General features: G+C 36.4%; 2 protein-coding genes across 11 annotated transcripts in view; one reads left to right on the top strand and one right to left on the bottom strand.

The window, feature by feature from the left end:
• The window catches only part of ZUP1 (zinc finger containing ubiquitin peptidase 1), a 55,427-nt gene extending 36,849 nt beyond the window's left edge, over positions 1-18,578 (bottom strand). For 8 of the 9 annotated variants that reach the window (XR_009506174.1, XR_009506171.1, XR_009506172.1 and 5 more), the window contains exons 1-7: positions 18,213-18,578; positions 16,409-16,984; positions 13,840-13,950; positions 11,661-11,782; positions 9,914-10,082; positions 3,417-3,605; positions 2,965-3,130 (exon numbers count right to left, since the gene is read on the bottom strand). Coding sequence is in view for 3 of the 9 variants with exons in the window: in XM_059941361.1 (XP_059797344.1) it covers positions 2,965-3,130; positions 3,417-3,605; positions 9,914-10,082; positions 11,661-11,782; positions 13,840-13,950; positions 16,409-16,984; positions 18,213-18,228 (1,349 nt within the window). In the remaining 6 variants the exon portion in view is untranslated. The remainder of the gene's footprint in view (positions 1-2,964; positions 3,131-3,416; positions 3,606-9,913; positions 10,083-11,660; positions 11,783-13,839; positions 13,951-16,408; positions 16,985-18,212) is intronic. The other variant, XM_059941362.1, reaches the window with a different exon arrangement.
• A 1,112-nt stretch (positions 18,579-19,690) lies between these two features.
• KPNA5 (karyopherin subunit alpha 5) overlaps positions 19,691-23,185 on the top strand; it is a 41,499-nt gene continuing 38,004 nt past the window's right edge. For both annotated transcript variants that reach the window (XM_059941975.1, XM_059941974.1), the window contains exon 1: positions 19,691-19,841. The gene's annotated coding sequence lies outside the window, so the exon portion shown is untranslated. The remainder of the gene's footprint in view (positions 19,842-23,185) is intronic.

Genomic DNA, 23,185 nt, shown 5'->3' with positions numbered 1-23,185 from the left:
CCTCTAATTATAATTCCTCAACAGCCATTTGAAGCTATCAAAAATATCCTAAATATTTTTCCTGTCAGTTCTCTCAAATTTCAATAGACAAGAAAAGAATACCTGTAAAGATCATAAAAAACCTGTATGTACCCCCATCTATACATCTATCTATCTCCTATTTGGCAACAGACCATGGTGGTATTGTTTCCTCAAGAGGAAGTCAACCATGAATAAACCAAACTATTTTAACCAGGAGCACTATTTACACTTCTCAACAACTATTTTTAAAAAGGTCAAATATAAGGAAAAGCAATTAAAAGCTTTATTTTCACTTTAAAGTATAGCACAGATATCCTATCCTTGTCTCTCTTGGCCATAAAGTTTCCAAATACACCAAGTTTAATGTTGATAACTTTCAACTGATTACTACTGAGCTTTAAATGTTGAAATGAACTTCTGGAAAAACTATCAAAAAGAACAGTGCTTTTGAGTTAGCAGTTGACAGCAGGCTTAGATTTAGAATGTGAATAGTATCCTACAGACTATAATTCACAGAGAGCAAAAGAAAGATATTTAAATAACTAGTAAGCAAATTCAGGGTATAGTAATAAAAAGGCTTTACAAAAAACTAAACTATTTCAGGTGCCAAGAAAACAGCTGGATTCATCAGGTACTTAAAAAAAATTTTTTCCTTTCCTTAAAAATTACTTAAAAGCTCAAAACATGATATAGTATATATAATCTGAAGGTGTGAACAGACTGGCAAAAAGGAAAAGAAAAAAAGAAAAAATAAATTTAGAGGGCATTAAAATAGTCCTTTCAATTTAATAATTCGAGAAAGTTATTATACACACATTCATTTTTCTATTTAAAATTTAAGAAATATTTTTACTTCTGAATCAATTAACATGATAGAAATGATGTAAAACACTGGCTAAATTACTTAGAAACAAACATAAAAGGAAATATAGAGTCATGAAGCTTAAGGCAAACTTTCCATTAAAGATGATCATAAGCGTCTATCTCCGATGCCTCTTGAAAGCCCAGGTCCGCCAATCAGCTTTTTAGTGCCTCATTCTTCACTTTAGGAACAGACAGCTAAGGATTTTTAATTAATTAATTAATTAATTTATGACTGTGTTTGGGTCTTTGTTTCTGTGCACAGGCTTCCTCTAGTTGTGGCAAGCGGAGGCCACTCTTCATCGCGGTGAGCGGGCCTCTCACTGTCGCGGCCTCTCTTGTTGCGGAGCACAGGCTCCAGATGCACAGGCTCAGTAATTGTGGCTCACGGGCCCAGTTGCTCCGCGGCATGTGGGATCTTCCCAGACCAGGGCTCGAACCCATGTCCCCTGCATTGGCAGGCAGACTCTCAACCACTGCACCACCAGGGAAGCCCAGGATTTTTAAAAGTTAGAAGAAAGCCTTCCAAATGGAAAAGACTAAAATAAATAGACATGAAAACAATTTAACATGGAGGATACAGAAAAATGCAAGGAATAGAAAAAAAATAAAATGTTGGGAAAAAAGTTTACAACCATAAAAGAATATGATGCTATGAAATTACCCCTTAAAATTAAAAACATGATTGTTAAATTGTTAAAATTGTTGGGAGATAACGTTGAGTAAATTTAGATAGTAAAACAAAATCAAAGAAAGTCAAAGAAGTTCAGTGGCCAACTAACAGGAGTTCCAGAAAGAAAAATAAAGAAAATGGAGGGATCATAATTATCAAACAACAGTTAACCTCTAAGCTCTGACTACATGCCAGTCATAGTCCTAAGGACATTATTATCTCATTGAATCATCACTACAAGTCTATGAAGCAGTAACTATTTACATGTTCTTTTATCAATGGTGGGACTAGGACAAGTTAAGTCATAGAGCTAGTAGGCAGAAAGCTAGCATCAATTGTAGGCAACCTTACTTCAAAAAGTGTAAGCTCTTAACCACTATACTGAGATCTTATAGCCTACAATCCAGATTCAAAAGGAAAAACAAATGCTCAACACAATGAATCAAAGCCCCACATCCAATGGTGAAATTTCATAGCATCGGGGCTAAGAAAAGAAAAACTTCCAGAGGAAATAAATAGGTTATACACAAAGGAACAAAAATCAGATGGCAGCTTACCTTCTCTTTAGTAATACTGATTGCTAGAAGTCAACAGAGTAACAACTTGATCTGATTTGAAAATGATTTTGAGTTAAGAATAATACAGCCACACAAACTATCACTTACGTAATAAGACTAGGTACCCTTTCTTAGGAAGTGTTCAAGCAAAAGAGAGTAATCCAAAAAAGAGAAAGACATGGAATCCAGGAAAAATCCAGGATCCAATTCAAGAAAACAGTGAAGAAATGCAACATGATTAGAGCTGTGGAAGGGATCTAGAAGGCAAATAATCCAGACTAGAGCAGAGGAAAGACGGCTTCAAGAAAAAGGTGTCCAGGAATAAGGAGCGCCTCAGATTTCATAAGTGGAGTTTTTGGAAAAATTTGACCATGATGCAGCCAAACTGTAAAACGGAAAAGGAAAGGCAATTCTTAACTCAAAGAAAATTTTAAAAAGCTTTTCAGGAAAGATATAAAATCAGCAATGAGTAATATTTACACAGTCATGATGTAAACTCTGACTTTAACTTAATAAAAACTGAGATTTAACCATATTACAAAAATTGAGGGGAAACAGACAGGAGATATAAGGAGAATGCAGTAGACAATGTTTAAAAGTGACAAACCAAGAAAAAGCCATGAAAGCATATTACTTAAAAACAATGGAAGTGACAGCTGCCTCTGAGAGACAGGACTTGAGAATAGAGAAGAGCATGAAATGGGGAATGAGTTGCTGGTTTTCATTGTAAGTCTTTCATTTTAATGCTACTTAAATTTTATTTTTTAACTATCCCTTTGATAAAAAAAACCACAATTAACAAAAATTTCCCAGATATGACAATAACATTAACTTGGTTTTTTAGGTACATACTTTATCCTTAGGGAGGTCAGAAGTGTATATACTTCACATGCTCCAATCCAGGCCTTTGTTCCCTGTAACCTGTTATTAAGTTGAGAGGCACCCTGGGGATCAAAACCTTCCTTCCATGCATCTTCAATCATAGACTGAATTTTTGGAATGCAAGGAACTGACACGCCTAAAATCATACAAAGCAAATATGTAATATGACAGTTAGTACTGAATAATATCATTTAGCAGTACACCATACATTCTACAGGAACCTACAGTTTTTAAGCCATTATTTCTGACATCTTCTACTGTATCATTTTCTCTTCCTTCAACCAGAATTCAGGCTTTTAATGTAAATATCCACTAAAATACATCTTTATTAAAGCTATTAATTGTGCCTACTATATATTAATTCATTGCACATCAAATGTACTTTATCAGATGATAAGTTCAGGGTACCGTATTTCACATACCTTTCAAGCAATCATCATATGCATCATTTTGCAATAATGATGAAAGCAGCATTTGGAAATTTCTGTAACCACAACCCCAGCCTTTGTCACCAAAAGATGAATGAAAGTGATCCACTACTGTAGAAAGCCACACACGCCTCACATCTGTGGCAGCATTCTGATAATACCTATAAAGTGCTTCCATAATTCCTAAAGTGGAAAAGAGATTTAGAAGGTTTAGAGGGATATCATCTTTCTATGGCTGTCTCATATATTTCTAATATCAATCTCTTTCTCAAGGGCCACATCTAAATCCTGTCAATTCCATCTTCTTTATCTTTTTACTGACATAATCTTGGTTATTTTCCTTCTTATTTACTACTATGCGAGTTTCCTAATACTAGCATGTTACTTATTATGCTGAATTGACACTGTTTGCTTCCTTCACCTCTGCATCTGCAGGGCCAGCACATAAAAGTACACTGCTGAATGAATGTTCTTGTCCCCCCATTTTATTATACATTCTGCTGGACATCATTCTTTCTGAAGCTCAGTCCTAGTCAATTTGCTCCCAATTTAAAAACTTCAATAGCTTCCTATTACCCATGGAATAGTTTTAATCCATGGTATATGAAGCCCACAGCAAGCTATCCTCTAACTTACCTTTATTTCAAACCACTCTTCTTGCCGTAATTTTGGCTGTGGCCTAACTGAACACATTAAACATGATTTTGACCATGGAGTTTTCATTCAATTACAATATTTACTAAGCACTTTTTATATACTTAGCACTATGCTAAGCATTGAGGATACAAAATATTATGACAATATTCCTTAAAATCTCCTGGACCCAGATTATAATAAGTGCTATAGTATGAATAACAAGGTGTTAGGACAGGGTACATCTGATTCTATCCCTTTCCTCCTTCTAGTAACTCTCCCTATATTTCAAAATCCTACTGATACTTTCAGAAGCAAATGCTACAGTCTTCGTTAACACTTTTCCTGATTCCATAACCCCAAACAAAAAGGTCCTCTTTTTCTGAACAATCACTACATTTTACTTGTTGTGCCTCCTAGGTACTGGTCATATTCTGTCATGGCAGAATACTACAGTTCTTTGTGTATACTTTACAGACTCTGGGAAGCTTATTGGCAGGGAAATCTTATTTGGATAGCCCGTACTTTCTCATATAGAACATGGCGCCAAAAAGGCAATCCATAAATGCTTTACTTGAATGAAGAGTACCCTTTAGGAAAATGGGTTTTTGTCTTTAAGAAGGCAGAGTCAATAAATCAAAACAGTTAAAGGAACCAAGAGTTGTAGCTGTGTCTACACTATGAAGGACAGAAATATAGACCATTATAACCATTTCCAGGGAACTTAAAAAGATTAGACTCATGGTCAAGAAAAAGAACAATTAAAATGCTATATAACCGAGTACTAAATGTTGTAGCATGGAATGGGTACTCTAGGAATTCAGAGAAATTAATGTGAGATTCAGTATCACAGACTTTGATAAAGAGATCAAGATTTGAGAGACATTTAAGAATGAGGTGAATAGAAAAATAGAAAAAAAAAGTAATGTACATTCTAATATACTTTGGCATAGTTATTACTAACTCAATGGTGCCTCATTGTGTAGGTAATACTGTCCTAGTAACCACATATCACTTGCTTTTAAAGGAAAATTTCCTCATAAAGTTTTTTATTTCTTAGCACCAAAATATCTTTAGATATTTCCCAAGATGAATCTACCTTCTGTTAAATTATATTCTATTCTATATACAATATAGAATGTTAAAATAATGAGACTCTTCAAATGAGAGCAGCTTCAATTAACATCTGCATAACTAACAAAAAATAAAAATTTTATTTGGAACTCTGGATTTCCTGGATCTGGATTTCTTTTTCCTTCCCAAGGTTAGGAAAGTTTTCAGAGAGCCAGTGTCTCCTGGAGGGGAGCCTTACACACGGCTGGTGTCCTGGTTTTTACGCCTGGTACCCCAGCTTTCACAGCTGCCACCCTGAGGGCCTGATTCTGGTGGCCAGGAGGGCTTGCATTCCTGGGTCTCACAGGACTATGGCAATCGGGACGACGACTCTTAGAAGGCCGCCACCTCCAGGGCACTGCACAGACAAAAAACTGAGGCATATCCCCAAGTCCTTCTCTGAAGGCAGCCTCTTTCTTTGTCTTAGAGCTTCAGCCTGGGGGGCAAGCTTCAGGATTGGCACTATCTAGTGGACTAGGGAGCTGCTCTCAAGGAACGAAGGCTGTGGATGCCCCCTTGGCATTCTCCCTCTGCCTTACTCCAGCTTACCAGTAACTTCCTGAAATGAGCCCATACACTTGTGTGCAACCCTGATTTTTGCGATTGTCACCGAGGGGACACTGCCATATCACCTGGTCAGCAGGTCTTATACTAGCAGTCCAACAGGACTGTATATATTTGCATACTTTTGAAAGCTGTTGCAGCCACTATTGAAAACAGTATGGAGGTTCCTCAAAAAAATAAAACTAGAACTACCATATGATCCAGCAATTTCACTACCATATGACACAGCAAGCCAATTTGTTATCAGAAGAAAACAAAAACACTAACATGAAAAGATATATGCACCCCCCATGTTCACTGCATAATGGTTTATAATAGGCAAGATATAGACCCTAAGTGTCCACTGAAGGATGAATGGATAAAGAAATTGTGGTACACATACATAGATGCAAAGGAATGCTACTCAGCCGTAAAAGAGAATGAAATTTCACCATCTGCAACAACATGGATGGACCTGGAGGGTAATAATGCTTAGTAAAATAAGTCAGACAGAGAAAGACAAATACTGTATGTTATCACTTATATGAGGGATCTAAAAAATAAAACAAATGAATATAACAAAACAGAAACAGACTCACATATATAGAGAACAAATCAGTGGTTAACCAGTGGGGAGAGAGAAGGAAGAAGGGGCAAGATAGGGGTAGGGGGTTAAGAAGTACAAACTACTATGCATAAAATAAATAAGCTACAAGGATATATTATACAGCACAAGGAATATAGCCAATATTTTATAATAACTTTAAATAGAGTATAATCTAAAAAGTACTGAATCACTATGTTGTATACCTGAAACTAATATAATATTGTAAATCAACTATACCCCCCAAAAAAAAAGAATAAAAAAAAAAAATGAATGTAACAACAACAACAAAAAAACCAAAATGAGAAGAGATAACACACACACACACACACACACACACACACACACACACACATACAATGGAATATTATTTAGCCACAGAACAGAATGAAATCTTGCCATTTACAACAGTGGAGGGACCTTAAGGGCATTATGCTAAGTGAAGTAAGTCAGACAGGGAAAGACAAATACTGCATGATCTCTCTTACATGTGGAATCTAAAAACACAACAACAAAATAACAAGCTCATGGATACAGGGAACAGACTGGTCTTTGCCAGAGGCAGGATGTGGGGGGGTGGGAGAAATGAGTGAAGGGAGTAAAAAAAAAAAATCTTTAGCACCAAATCGATTACTTCTAAATTTCAAGGTAGCTTATAAAAAGGACACAGTATGTTACAGGGCAGTGGTCTTCAATCTTTTACAGATATATTTATTTTAAATTATACATACACTACTATATTCTCCAGTAACTCTAAAACATATGCATAAACAGAAATTAAAGGATATCATAAATTAAAGACAAGTAGAAGTTCTAATATTTTCTTCCTATATACCCTAATGCGTCATATTACACATTTGCTGGGAAGTCCTATCCTGTATGGAAACTTCCTGCAGGGAGACCCTTGAAGTATAAAGACAGCCTTCAGAAACAGACCTATGGATATATGAAAATATGACATATGTGTTACAAATACATGGAGACAGTACAGATTTGCTAAATGGTACTGAGATAAACAAGCAATAACAACTTAGTAATTTAAGTATCACTATAAATAAGGGGAAAAATTAGATCCATACCTTCTCTTTCTCTCACTCCCCTTTTTCCCTCCTTCCCTCTCTCTCACACAGACATATGCACAAATAAATTCCAAGTCGATTAAGAGTCAAAATATGAAAAGCAAGGTATAATTTTTTTTTTTAGTAATGGCTACTTTATTTTATTTTATATTTTTGGCAGCGCCGCTTGCGGGATCTTAGTTCCCCAACCAGGGATCAAACTTGTGCCCCCTGCAGTGGAAGTGTGGAGTCCTAACCACTGGACAGCCAGGGAATTCCTGAATATGAAAGCAGGCATAAATTTTTCTTTTGTTTTGTTCTGTTTTTTTAAATTTTAGTTTATTTTATTGAAGTATAGTTGATTTACAATGTGTTAATTTCTACTGTACAGCAAAGTGACTCAGTTATACATATAATATTCTTTTTCATATTATGGTTTATCACAGTGAGTTGATTTTTATGTGATATAATTACTTCCAGCTGGCATAAAAAAATACCATGATCTATGTGAAGGAATTATCTTTTTTAAAAAATATACACTTTTTTTTTAACTTTTTATTTTATATTGGAGTATAGCTGATTAACAATGTTGTGATAGTTTCAGGTGTACAGCAAAGAGATTCAGTTATACATATACATGTATCTATTCTTTTTCAAATTCTTTTCCCATTTAGGTTGTTACATAATATTGAGCAGAGTTCCCCGTGCTATACAGTAGGTCCTTGTTGGTTATCCATTTTAAGGGTATAAATATTTAAAGACAATATAAAGGGATATGTTTATGATCTCAAAGATGGAGGAGTTTCTTAAACAAGACACTTAGAATACAAATTAAGGGAAAGATTGAGAAATTCGATTATATTCAAATTTAAAATTCTGTCTAATTGAAGACACCATGTACAAAATTTAAAGGCAAATTATAGATTTGAAGAAGATATTTGCTCCTCATATAATCAATGAAGAATTAGTATCTTGAATACTTAATGGACTTCCAAAAATCAATAAGAAAAGGACAAACAACCCAACAGAGAAGGGAAAAAGGAAGGGACTAAGTTATTTACAGAAGAAACTAACTCAGGAGTAATCCGAAAAATACAATTACGAGATGTATCCTCCTCTCATGCTCTATTAAGTGGCAAAAATTAAAAAGTGTCACGATACAAAGTATAAGTCAGAACACACTGATGCTAATGTAGATTACAACCATTTTAGAAAACAACTCCATAATACCCTTAACAAAGTTAATTATGCAAATACCCTTTAATCTAGTATTTCCAGTCTGGATGTTAGAGAAACTCTTGAGGGGGAAACCTGTTCACAATTTGTAAGAATAAAACACTGGAAATAACCTAAGTAATACAAGGAAATTCTATACAGCAATCAAAATGAATGAAGTACCGTTATAAGAATCAATATATTTAAGCAAATCCAATTAAAGCATACATATTGTATACCAATTTACATGTAGTTTAAAATATAAAAGATTATGTATTATTATGGAAACCTACATATAAGATAAAATTATTAAAACATATATGAGACTGATAAATACCAAATTCAGGATAATGATTCCCTTTGTGGAGGAGGAGAAATCAGAATGAATGAGGGGTATGCAAGGGGTTTAAAATACATATGAAAGGGTTTACTGCTTTAAAACATTAAATTTCATAAAAACTGGGTGGTGGGAACAAAGCTGTTTCCATATAATTTGGGTTTTTTTTTTAAACTATACTAACAGATATGTTTAAAAAAAATGTTAAAAAAAATCAGGAAAAATGGCATTCTTTGGAACAAGGCAGATCTGATTGTGAATACCAGCTGGGCCAATAACTAGCTATGTAACCTTACCTTGGGAAAGTAATTTAACCTAAGTCACAATGAACTCATCCAGAAAAATCTAACAGTACACAAGATTTTTCTTTTGAGAGTTACATGATACAATATATATGAAGGTCTTAGTATCCAGAACTGTACTGAACAATACGGTAGAAACTATTTACATGTGGCTATTTGAACACCTGAAGTGTGGCTTGTCCAAACTGAGATGCTCTGCAAAGTAAAATACACATTGGATTTTGAAGAATTGCAAAATATCCCATTAATAGTTTTTAATACCGATTACATGTTGACGTATTATGGACACGCTGGAAAAATATTAAAATTAATTTCACCTAGTCCTTTTTACTTTTTCTAATGTGACTACTGGAAATTTAAAATTATTTATGTGGTTCACATTCTACTAGACAGCAATTGTCTAGAACATAGTAAGCACTTAATAAAAACTTTTCTAAAAGGTTTGTTTTCAAATGTCAAATAAATTGACACAATATAAAAGTGAATTATTTTTAAGTGAATTATTTACTGTAAAAATAAAAGTTCAGGAGTTTTAAAACAACAAACAAAAAATTACTTGAACACACAGTCTCACCTAAAACTATATAAACTATGGGTTATGAAAATTAAGCAAAATTCAAATTCTGATTATTACTTCAGTGATGTATGGAATATTAAAACCATGATTTGGATGTTTAAATACTCACCAGAAGTTTTTGTTTTTTCATCATCAATACCAACAGCTAGTGATTCCATCATATCAGCTTTTCTTCTATGAAATTCAGATGGATGCATTCTTCCCCTATTTACTTCTATCTCCATATTTCGTAGCTGCTGTTGTTTGTACCCTCCAGAATTATTTAAACCATACTGTCTCTATTGAACATAAAAACAAATGACTTAATTTTTATGTCCCTTTACATCAATGAGGATGGAAACTTCCCACTATTTTTTATATCTGGAAATATATTTTGAAACATTCTGGTTTATAGACTTTTATACAAGTCAACTTAAAGATTTTTGTGAAAAATAAATCACACACACAAAAATCTCTAAGTTAATAGCCTTTCTCTACAAACAACCATCATGGCAAGAGACTTGTTTTCCTTGTAGTAGGGAAAGTAGAGAATCCTGTCTTCCTACTAATGGTACTGTGAAAGGCAGATGAGTTCTGACCATACTGATGATTTTTTCAAGACAACCTGTCAGTACTTGTTATTTGGTTCCTAGGCTAGCCTACAAAGGCCTACTTAATCCATTCAGGTATTCATTCTATGTAGTGACTGAACTATGTTTTTGCACACTGACAATAATATGTTAAAACAGCCCCTACGGAAAACATTTCTGAGATCTGAACAAGTAACCTGCAAACTTACATAATAAACTCCCTTAAACACTGAAAACTTTTTGTATTGATAATGTTTCAAAATTATATAAGGCAAAGAAGACTTAGGAAAAGCCAACTTTCTTTTCTCCTCTGAATCCTGGTGGGAAAATAATTTTGCAAATAAATGAATCATGAATGAGAAAAATAGCCTAAATTAGATATTCCAAAGGAAAAATAGCCATGTCTAAGATACTGGAGAAAAAAAAGTCAGAGGTCAAATAAGTTCAGGAAGATTATGATATGTACAATGCATATTAGTATATTAAAGGCTTTGAGAAGACCCCAAGTACACAAACCTGTTTAACTGGACACTTTCAAACCTATTCAATCATAAACCCTTTTTACTCATACATTACTCTATTAGCACATAGAAAAAGAACACTTAAAAACTCTGTGAGCATTATTAGCCCAGATGACATCATAGTCTACAGCAAATTAGGTCTGAAAAAAGTAGAAAAACTGTTAAAATTTTTAATGCATTAAAAATATAATAGATGCTACCAGTTTAGTTCAACAGATACCACCACTCACCTAAAATAAATGAAGTCTCAAACACCATCAAAAAGCATTTTCCATTAAAAATGGTTCTTTCTAAATGCCTGAATTGCAATCACTAAAAGAATTTAAGACTCAGGAGACATTAATTCTAAGTTTCTGTTTTAAGTACCTATACAAACACTAAAAATTCTGAGTCTTATTTTCCTAATTTTCCCCATCGACATAGGTTTATATCCAGGCTTTACCATTTAATACTGCCAAACCCTGAGCAAGTTAAGCTACTTAAGTACTTTGTGTCTCCATTTCTTCATCTGCTGTTAAAAAAAAAGGTCTAAAGTAACTTCATGGAGCAGTGAAGATTTTAAGATACTTTATATGAAGTGTTCACCCCAGTACATGACCAGAGTGAGTACTTATAAATGGTGGCTGTTATGAACTATAAAAAATATATGTAAAAAAATATTTTACATAATAAAGACAAAAATAATAGGCTGAAGGCATGATAGCATGTTTGAAAAATAAGAACTCTAACCAAACCAAAATAATATAATTGCTATTAATCTTTGTACCTGCAGCTTCTGAAATTCTTCCATTTCTTGTCTTGATTCTTCAGATCTCCTCTTTCTGTCTTCTTCTTGTTGAAGCTGTTGAGCCAATTCTAGATCTCTAGAACACTGGACTCTATCCATACCTATTATACATTTTTAATGTTTAGAATAAAATAACTACTGAAATAAAGGCTCACCTATATGTTAATATTTTTTAAAAGGAGTAAATGCTATTATTTTGCCATTTATTCATGACTATGATGTCACAGAAACACTGAGAACAAATCTAGCAGAACTTGAACTGCTTCTGTAAGGGTATAACCTCCACTTAAATCGCTAATACTCACTGAGTGTTTAGGCTGTGACAGGCACTTCTCATTAATTGTCTCATTTGGATCCTCATAACAACCTTAGGAAGTTAGGTATTATTATCTCCAAAGGAAACCAGAACTTATAGAGAAATTAAGTAGCACCCTTGAGTAGTGCCCCTCATTAACACAAATAAGGCAGATTGGTTTTCAAAAGAAATACTAGGGGGGGGAAAAGGAAATAATAAAGAGGGTAAAAATATAAGTTTGCAAAGTACAGATATTAGATCGTAACTTAATTACAGTCTGACCCCCAAGCAAGTAGTACAACTATGGAACATCTTGACCTTTTTCCTCTCTACCCAGTGTCCCACAGATCCATTAGTGAGTGTCTTCTGGCCAGCATCTCCTTGACTTCCCAATTTGATGGTTTAATTATGTATTTGAATATTCTTTCTCTCCTTTCAAATCTCTCAGCCTCTGCTACACCTTCCTAATTGGTCCCTACTTCCACTGGTAGAAATATGCAATTCAAAACTGATTCTTAGCATACTTCTGAAGCTGTCAACAGTGATTCACTCAGACCATATCTTTCTCTCATTACCCACTACAGGATTACAGAATAATTTATGTACCCATACAAAGCTTATCATAAACAAAGTAAGAACTATCAGACTCTCAACTTCAGAGATTTATTCTTCCACAGTAATTGGTAAAGAACCACCACAGTAGAGAACTGTTCCATCTTTACTCCAGTAACTCTCATGTTCGTATTAGGCTGAGTGAGCAGGTAATGCTATCCCTGGACATCACTAAGTGGTACTAGGATCACTGATAATGAACACTAAAAACCCCTGCATTAACAGGAGATGTCTATGCACCTTAAGAAACTGAAATCCAGTAGAACACAATTGGTTTCTCTTTAGGTCTACATTACATTTTGTTTCAATGGAATTGTGAAAATCATATAGGATCTTTCCACTTCTAAGGCACCCCCATGATTAATTAATCAATGCCACTATTTAAAAAAAATAGGGGACAGAGGAAAACTTTAGCATCTCTTATAAAACTAGTAGGTGGTAATAAAGAAACTAGAAGAGTACCTGAAAATGCACTTGAAAAACTTTTAAGTCTCATAGTTCATATTCTTTTTAAAATTATATGTGCCATATGGCAGCTTCCTAGTTCATAAACAATTTTTACTGACAAGATGCTAAATTCAACTACTTCCAGCTGCTGAAAGAATGGCCTCAACTTATAAATCAAAAAGATTTTTTAAATTGTACAATATTTCACTGTCTTCTAAATACTGATGTTCTAGGTCAAAACCCTGCATTCACACCCCTAGTTCAGTTGTTGGTCACAATAGTTCATCCTTTATAACTTTTCTGTGAAAAAAGTTCTTAAAAAAGTTGGGCTTCCCTGGTGGCGCGGTGGTTAAGAATCCGCCTGCCAGTGCAGGGAACAGGGGTTCGAGCCCTGGTCCGGGAAGATCCCACATGCCGCGGAGCAACTAAGCCCGTGTGACACAACTACTGAGCCTGCGCTCTAGAGCCCACGAGCCACAACTACTGAAGCCCGCGCGCCTAGAGCCTGTGCTCTGCAACAAGAGAAGCCACCTCAATGAGAAGCCCGCGCACCGCAACGAGGAGTAGCCCCTGCTCTCCGCAACTAGAGAAAGCCCGCGTGCAGCAACGAAGACCCATCCAAAAATAAAATAAATAAATTAAAAAAAAAAAAACAGTTGAAGCGTTATTAGAATTTTTTAAGGGACAGATTTATTTTTAACCAGTGTGGCTTTTTTTTCCCCTCTATAACACTAATCTAAAAAGTAGATAGTATCCTAGGAAATAGAAATTAAATCATGACATTCTTATCTTTAATAGGCATACCTTGTCCAAAGCTGCTTTCTTCCAAATGCAAGTCAACATGTTCCTGGAGAATATGGTAATTTGTACAGATGAGCCCACATATAGGGCAGTCATAGAGTGGTTGATTACAATCTGTATTAGAGATATAATTTAGTTGGTTTGATTTTTAAAACTTTTAAAATTTTCACCCCAAGTCAAAGACTCTACTACCCACTAACTTTATTAAATAAGTAAAAGCTCTTTGTAGTTGGATTTAAAGCAATTTTTCTACTTCTAGGGTCAAGATGAAAGCCTGAGCATAAGCACAAACTTCTTACAATAAAAGAAAATATTAATAATAAACATTTAGCTCTGTAGTCAAAACAAGAAAAGAAAAGTAAAAAGGAAAATCAAATGGTAAGTAGAGGCCAGTTCAGATATGGACTTTGGGGGCTGGATTCTCAGTACCCTCCAAACTGCGTGGTGACGTGCAGAATTCAAGCATTCAGCAAAAAAGCAGGACACTGGGATCAAATGCCCTAGTTGGGAGCACGCCCAAGACAGAAGAAATGGTACCTCTACAAGACCAAGACCTGGCTGATACTGGGTACAGAAAATGTTATTATGTTATTAGAGAACTGCAAATTAAAACAAGATAACACTACACATATATTAGAATGACCAAAATCTGGACCACTGACAACACAAAATGCTGGCAAGGATGTGAGCAAGAGGAACACTCATTCACTGCTGGTGGGAATGCAAAATGGTACAACCACTTTGGAAGGGTTTGGCAGTTTCTTACAAAACTAAACACACTGTTACCATATGATCCAGAATCATGAATTCCCTTGTATTTACCCAAATGAATTGAAAATTTCTGTCCACACAAAAACCAGTACATGGACATTTATAGCAGCTTTATTCATAATTGCCAAAACTTGGAAGCAACCAAGATGTCCTTCAGTAGGTCAGATAAATAAACTGTGGTACATCCAAAGGAATATTATTCAACGCTAAAAAAAAAAAGAATGAGCTATCAAGCCATAAAAAGACATGGAGGAATCTTAAATGTACATTACTTAGTGAAATAAACCAATCAGAAAAAGCTACATACTGTATGATTCCAATTATATGACATTCTGGAAAAGGCAAAAATATGGATAGTAAAAAGATCAGTGGTTGCCAGTGGCCAGGGGGAGGGAAGGATGAATAGGTGGAGCACAGAGGATTTTTAGGGCGGTGTGACTATTCTGTCTGATACTAAATACTAAATGGTGGGTTCATGTCATTATACATTCGTCAAAACCTGTAGAATATACAACATCCAGAGTGAACCCTAATGTAAACTATGGACTTTGAGTGATATTAATGTGTCAATGTAGATTCACTGATTTTAACAAACGTATCACTTGGTATGGGTTGTTGAATAATGGAGGAGGTTGTGAGGCTAAGGGGACGGGGGTATATGGGTACTCTCTGTACTTTCTACTCAGTTTTGCTGTGAACCTGAAACTTCCCTAAAAAACAGCATTTATTAAATTTCAAAAAATGAATCTACGCACTCTCCTTAACCTTTTATAGAAATTAACTCAAATGAATCAGACTTAAATGTAAAATTCAAAACTATAAACCTTCTAGAAGATAACGTGGGAAAGGTGACCTTGGGTCTGGCAAAGAGTTTTGATACAACACCAAAAGCACAACCCATGAAAGAAGAAATCAAGTAAGTTGAACTTCATTAAAAGTAAAAACTTCTGCACTGTGAAAGACACTGTTAAGAGAATGAAAAGACAAGCCTCAGACCAGGAGAAAGTATTTGCATAACACATTATCTGATAAAGGACTTGCATCCAAAATATATAAATTACTCTTAAAAACTCAATGGTATCAAAGAAATACATGATTCTAAATGTGTATGCACCAATAAAAGAGCCTCAAAATACATGAAACAAATCCTAATAGAGCTGAAAGGAAAAACAGACAAATATACAATTATAATTAGGGACTTCAACTCCCTTCCAAAAACTGGTAGAACTGCTAGACAGGAAATCAGCAAGGACATGGAAGATCTGAACACGATCAAACAACATACCCTAATTGACAAATATAGAACACTCGACCCAACAACCGCAGAATACACATTTTTTTCCCCAAGTGTCTATAGAACATGTGCTGAGATAGATCATATACCATACCTTAGGCCATAAAAGAAGTTTCAAGAAATTCAAAAGAACTTAAACCATAAAGTTTGTTCTCTGATCATAACAGAATCAAACTACAACTTGGTAACAAAATCAGAGTCCTAGGCAGTTCAGATGCCACTGGGCTGGTGGTAAATAAAAGAATGGCCTCTGCAAACTGGACTCTGAGTGTATTTCTCCTCAGAAAGTTTCTAAAACTATTTTCAATGTAGCTGAAACATTTATTATTTGCATCAAAACTCTTTTCCATTATTGTATTTTCATATTGCAATAATGGCAAATGAACAATGTTATAAACAAACTGAAAACACATTTGTAGGGATCTCATTTACAAACCAACTTTTGGGACACCACATATTAAACTGAGACTACTGCTACTTACTTATTATATAAAATGAATACTTTACCTTCTAATGGAGTGTCTAAAAGATCAGCATGCTCTGTTTTCACATGAGTTTCCATATCTTGACTACAACCTTCTATTTTTCCACAGAATGGACATTCAGGAGGACTATACATTGCTTCATAAATTGATCCTTTAATTTTAGTTCGGTCAGACTGTTTTTCCTTACTTTTCACGAATTTTCTAGATTCAGTTAAGTTCTCTGAATAAAAGCCTTTATGTTTTAAAACACCATTATTAGGCGGGCCTGGAGCTGAAATTTTCGGATGATTAGATGCACAAGCTGAATGAATACTTGAATTAACTTCCATTCTACACTGTAGGGTGCTGTCCTTCCTGCTACTTGAAGTTCCATACTGTATTGTATTAATCCTCTCAAAGTTTTTTTCTAGTTCATTTTGCTCAAAATGAGCAGTTTCAATATGAAAACACATTTCATCATAATTCACACCTGACAACTTGCAAAATGGACATGTAACTTCATTTTCCATGTGAACAATTAGGAGGTGAGCCTTCATGTCTGGTTCTGAGGTTACTGTTACACCACATATATTGCAAGATAGCATGGTACAGCAGGTAACTAGAAAAGAATACAATATTATTTTAAGTTAGAAAGTAGGAGTTGAAGAAAATACATTTTGTAAAATGATTTCGAGCAATTATATTTGTTATTTATAACTGGATTATTTAGATGAAGAAATTTTCAATGTACTTATTGTTCCTCAAATACACAAATTTATTTATAAATCTCAACCAAAATTTCACTACTGTATTTCAAGTTTATGGTTTCGATAAAACAAAGGCAATAATAATGCAAATTAAAGTAAATAATTTTTCAAAAATTTCAAAAAGTGTGTCTCTGGACTGAGGTAGAGAAAAAATAACGTTTATAAACTTGCAGGTAAAATAAGTCAAGTAAGAGAAAACAAAGAGAAGAAACCTTATCAACTGATATATCTAAATACAAAACTTTAAAATTATTAACAATGAATTGGGTAAACAAACAAATCTTTATAATAGCAGTTAACAGTTAAAAACCTTTACATATATCAAACCAATTCAAGCACCATTATTATCATTCTATATGGAGGAAACCCTGGCTCAGATATGTCACCAGCGCCAGAAAATAGCCAAAATGCTAACCCAGTCACGCTCCAGAGGCTGTACTCTCCACCCAAAAAAATAAAAGCCGAGTGAGCATAATAGAAAACAGCACTGATTCCAGAGTCAAAGAGAACTGGATTATAATCTCAGGTTTCATAATTTTAGGTGAGACATCTCACCTCTTTGAGGTTTGGTCTACAAAACGAGTTGTACTAAATCAGCCGTCATTTATGGGTTTTACGGACAAATAAAGTACTGGCTACTGACACAAAGGTGATTTTGCTAAGCAGTAATTTTCAAAAAGCAATCACCGTCACAACCTTTCTACTACAGAATACCGTTCAGCTAAAAACTATTCAGAAAACAAACAGGAAATAAAAAATAAGGAAACTATATTCAGAAAACAAACAGGAAATGAAAAATAAGGAAACTATTCCCATCATTTAAATAAATGTAGCTTTCTAAGAACTTCCAACTTTGTCCTTTTTTCCATTTCCCGTCAGATAAGTGAAAATTGTCTCTGATTTTAGATGAAAATTCTCCCAAACCCCCAGTGGAAAGAACGTCACACGCAGAGAAGTTTCTACGTTCCCCGGGCTGGGACACAGCTGGACGCAGAAGGATGCGCTTCAACTCCCCAACACTTAGATCACAACAAGGGGATGAGAGATGTACGGAGGCCGGCGAGAGGTGCCGGAGCCTACCCAAGCAAGGGTCCATGCCAGCGTCCCGGGCCAGGACAGGAAACCAGCCCCGATACTAACTGGGTCAAAGCGTTGGGCCCAGGGAACCAGGGCTGGACGGTCACTTCCTACCGGCCTGTAGAGCTGGCCACAGGCCGGCCACACTGCCCTGTGCTTGGCTTCCTCTTCGGATCCCGCGGCTGACGCCGGCTGGCTTGCGGGCAGGAGTGCGTGCGCGGCGTCGATTACCTTTCCCGGCCTAAAAGACTGAGGTAGGCCCTCTTTCTACCGAGAGACTCACGGTGAACCGAGAAGAGAACGAGGGACTCCGATAAGCTTTAGCCTCCAGAAACAAATTCAAAAAGCTCTTCTATTCCCCGGAAGGGAAGGACTCCCAGCATGCACCGCTCCACGCTAATCTGGGTTGTAGTGCATTCTGGGAGTCGTAGTCTTTTTGCACCTTCCCGACAAGGTTCCAACGCCTAATATACGAGGAGAGGGCAGGTCCTAGGGCATTACACAAATCCACAGTACCCACTATCCAGGGCCTGACTGAGTAGCACTCTATTACGTTATCAATAAAGGGCTTATAATGCTACAGCGTGCCAAACTCAGAACTATGGAGGATGACAAAGACACGTTCTTGCCTCAAGGTTACAAGATAACGCTATCTTGACCCCTGAATTAAAAATATGAAACAACTCTTGGGATTTAAAAAATACAATAGCAGAATTTTAAAAAAGACATCAATGGAGAGCTGTAGGATAACCCAAAAAATTTCTCAGAAAAGAGAACAAAAAGAACAAGAGATGGAAAACAGGAGTTTCTTCGGGGAAGGAATCGTGTTATTTATCTTACATATTCTGTGCCTAACACTACATGTAGAAAACAGTCTGTTTTCAATACTGCTTGTTCAACCCCAGGGTGGATTACAAGGCTATATATGTGTTATAATAATTTAGAGTACTTTATCTGGAGTTATTTATTTCATATATCAGTGACTACTTTTTTTGTCAAAAATCCACAGATGTTACAGAATCCAAAAATTTAAATAAATAGCTAACTGAAAAGCTTGAAACAAATGAGCAGAGAATGTAGGAAGGCAGGAAATAAAGCTCCATGAGGTTAAGATTTTTATCCGTTGTGTACACTGTTGTACCTCCAATATCAAACAATGCCTGGCACAGATTATGCCCTCCATCAATATACCACGTTGTAAAATGAACAAATGAATGGGTGGATGGATGGATGGGTGAGCAAACGAACGAATGAGTGAATGAAAGACTGAGAGCTGGCACGGAGGACTAGGGCAGTAAGACACACTCCTGCAACGGCAACCGCGCCGGGTTAAAATCCCGGAGTCCAGGCAGGAGCCGGCTCCCCCATGGGTGGGTGCGGCTGGGGCGCCCGCTTCTCTCCGCCCCCTCTGCTGGTCAGTGCCGCAGCCGCCGCCGCCGCCGCGTGCAAGGGCTTCTGGGAGGCAAGCCTTGGGGTCTCGGGTGAGGGGCGCAGGAGGCCGCCATCTTGAGTTGTGAGCCTGGTCTCTAGACTCATCGCTAGGGGCGGAGTGGTGACCCCGCTGTTAACCGCAGCAGACGCCGCAGCTGGGAACTGGAAAGTCAGAGCGCCGGATAAACGCCACATTAATAGGTAAGTAGGAGTGACACAGGACAGGTTGGGTGAGCCTCGGGTTTGGTCCCTGTGGGAGCTACTAGTTCCTGAGGCCACTATTTTGATCTACCCCTTCCTCTGCAAAGGGTTCAGGACCAGGCCAAGCTGAAAAAATCAGCTTCCCCAGAGGGAGAGAGCGGTGGCGGGGGCGTGGCAGCCGGACCTTTCTCTTGAGGAGGCGAAGTCGCGGGGAGCCCTGAGCCTCTCCGAGAGCCGGGCTGGTCCTCTGAAGGAGCTTCAGGCAGAGGATCTCTCATCCTCTCGCCGCTCTGCTCCACTGTTTCTCGGTAGTTCCTTTTTTTGGTACATGGTCTTGTCAAACGTTGCCTGTCACTTCTGGGGCTCAGCAGTCTGTCCCGCGGCTCAGCTTATTAGAAGTTTCACCGTGTCCAGAATAAGGCAGATTCGGTTCCAGGGGCCTACACATGTGAGGTCGCACCCTCTATACCTCCACGAGCTGCCCTCCAGCTGGATGCAGGTGCCTGGAAGGGCTCAGTCCTGACGCGGGCGAGCGTGGCTTAGATGCGTCTCTCTAGTAGTCGGCCAGCTCACTTCCAAGATGAAAATTTAATCGTGTCTCCTCGATAATGCATAAGAGATGAAAGGAATTGAAAGCTGTTAAACGGGATAGTGATACTTAGAAAGAATATGACATTGGCATTAACTCTTCGGCTTTTTGAACACATTTTTTTAAAAAAAAGCCTTGTGATTTGAGGTCTCTTAATTACAACATTCAGTGATTTATATTTTGTAAGACAGTGACTTTCCCTCTTGGTAAACAAACGGCTCTGTCCTTTAGATCTTCTGGTTGGTGCACTTTCCCCTTTGTACTGATCTTGTAATTTTACTAACAGCCACCCTAGCCCCTGGAAATGGAGGCTTTATGGAGACAAGAAATTCCGTTAGTATATATTAGAAAAAGTTCGGATTCCAGTTGTTTGCCCAACGTCAGCAGTTTTTCAAAGAGCAGAGTGAAAAATAAGCTTATGACTGAAAAAAAAATTCCTCTGGCAACTTTACAGTGTTTGAATAGCATTTATTATATTTACAATAACTTGTATGAGACAGCAGCCTTTGAAGTACAGTAGTTTTTTAAGCTATAATCCAGAGAAAGAAACAGTCCCCTTGGGTGAGGCCCCTTTAAAGATCATTTTCCTTGAACTTTACATCCCCTTTGAAGCAACTGCAGTGAGGATGCGATGTTAAATAAGAGACAAGAAGTTAGTACTACAGAAGAAAAAGGAACAAATGATGTATGAGTTGTTGGGGCTAGATTTTATTTGGTTAACATTTATATTGAAAGGTTTTAATGTCATTGCCCAGACTGATGGTATTAAGGAGTAGTGTCTGCTGTGTGTGTTGGGAGGCACAAGGTGATTCAATCAGATGTGGGGAGAAAATATTAGAACTTCTGTTTGTTTACCTTTTAAAACTACTCTGTTTTTTAAAAAAAATTCTATCTGTGAATTTATAATGGGATAGTTTATTAAGCTAGTGATACGTGTATATAAATAAACATATTGAGGATGAATTCCCAAATGTATTTTGTGTACATGGAATTCCCAAACATATTTTGTGTACATAGGATATGTGATCAAAAAGTTTTAGAGGCCAGTGGCCTAGAAGATGCCTAATGTATAGGTGGTAAGTATATTAAAGAGGTTTATTGCTGCGAACATTTCATTTTGCTAAGATATTTTATACTGTTGAACATAATTCAGCAACTAATGTTGAAGCCCAGTATGCTCTGTCGTGAACTCTGATCTCTGTTTTTCCCTTCCAAGAGCCTAAGCTTTTATTTTATTTATTTTTATTTTATTTTATTTTTTTAAAGGCATTTTTTTTATTTTTCACTTTAACCAACTTTAGGCACCATGTGGGTGCATTCTGGCTATGACTTTCTCCCTTCTTTTTAAAATTTATTTATTTATTTATTTTATTTTTGGCTGTGTTGGGTCTTCGTTTCTGTGCGAGGGCTTTATCTAGTTGTGGCAAGCGGGGGCCACTCTTCATCGCGTTGCGCGGGCCTCTCTTGTTGCGGAGCACAGGCTCCAGACGCGCAGGCTCAGTAGTTGTGGCTCACGGGCTTAGTTGCTCCGCGGCATGTGGGATCTTCCCAGACCAGGGCTCGAACCCGTGTCCCCTGCATTGGCAGGCAGATTCTCAACCACTGCACCACCAGGGAAGCCCCCTAAGCTTTTATTAATGCGACAGAATTTTTATATATGAAGTAGAGAATAATGCTAAACATTGTTATTATTAAGAAAGTTAATAATAAAAGTTCAGAGGCACAAAGTTTTAAATCCTTGTGAAGTCCTCAGCCCATTCCATTCGACCTTTAGCTCCACCACTAATGAAATTTCTCTCAATATCTTTACCAGTGACCTAATTATCAAATCTATTGCTTCCTTCCTATGGTACTTGGCTTATTGTAGGCGCTTAAATTTGCTGGATAAATCAATGAATGAACAAATTGGGTGACCTGTTTTTAGTGCTACTACAACTGAAATACTCCTTTATCTTTTGAATTACCTTCTTTTTCATGACTCTTGTTTTCTTCTGATCCTCCTATTTATTTTTGGTTTCCTTTGCTCTTTCCATTTTCCACTGAAATGTGAATATCCTTAAGATTTCTCCTTTGGGCATCTTTCTTTTATAGCTCTAATGCTCTTGGATTATCATTCAGCACTCTTTTCCTGAGTTTTGACTCATATTTTTAACTATCCATAAATAAAAACCTTCTGTTTGTGCCTTATGTACTGTAAATTTAACACATATAAAATTAAAGTCACTGTATACCATTAGAATGGCTACAATTAACAATAACAAAATTCTAACAATCCCAAGTGTATAGCCAGGATACAGAGTAACAGGAACTCTTATATGTTGCTAATGGGAATGCAAAATGTTATAGTTACTTTGTAGTTTGGCAGTTTCTTATAAAATGCGAAGCATACGCTTGTCGTATTATTCATCAATCCTACTCCTAGATATTTACCCAAGAGAAATGAAAACTTACTTTTACACAAAAACCTGTACATGAATGTTTATAACAGATTTATTCGTAACTGCCCTAAACTGGAAACAACCTAAATGTCCTTCAGTTAATGAATGGATAAACTGTGGTATATCTGTACAATAGAATATTACTCAGTGATAAGGAGGAATAATCTATTGATACATGCCAACAATATGGATGACTTATAGATGCACTATGCTAAATGAAAGAAGCCAATTAAGACTACATACTGTTATTATTTCATGTATTTGGAATTCAGGAAAAGGCAGATCTATGGAAGTAGAAAACAAATCAGTGGTTGTCA

Source organism: Balaenoptera ricei, chromosome 12 (assembly GCF_028023285.1).
Source record: "Balaenoptera ricei isolate mBalRic1 chromosome 12, mBalRic1.hap2, whole genome shotgun sequence".
Taxonomy (NCBI): domain Eukaryota; kingdom Metazoa; phylum Chordata; class Mammalia; order Artiodactyla; family Balaenopteridae; genus Balaenoptera; species Balaenoptera ricei.
This window is presented reverse-complemented; position numbering and strand designations above follow the sequence as displayed.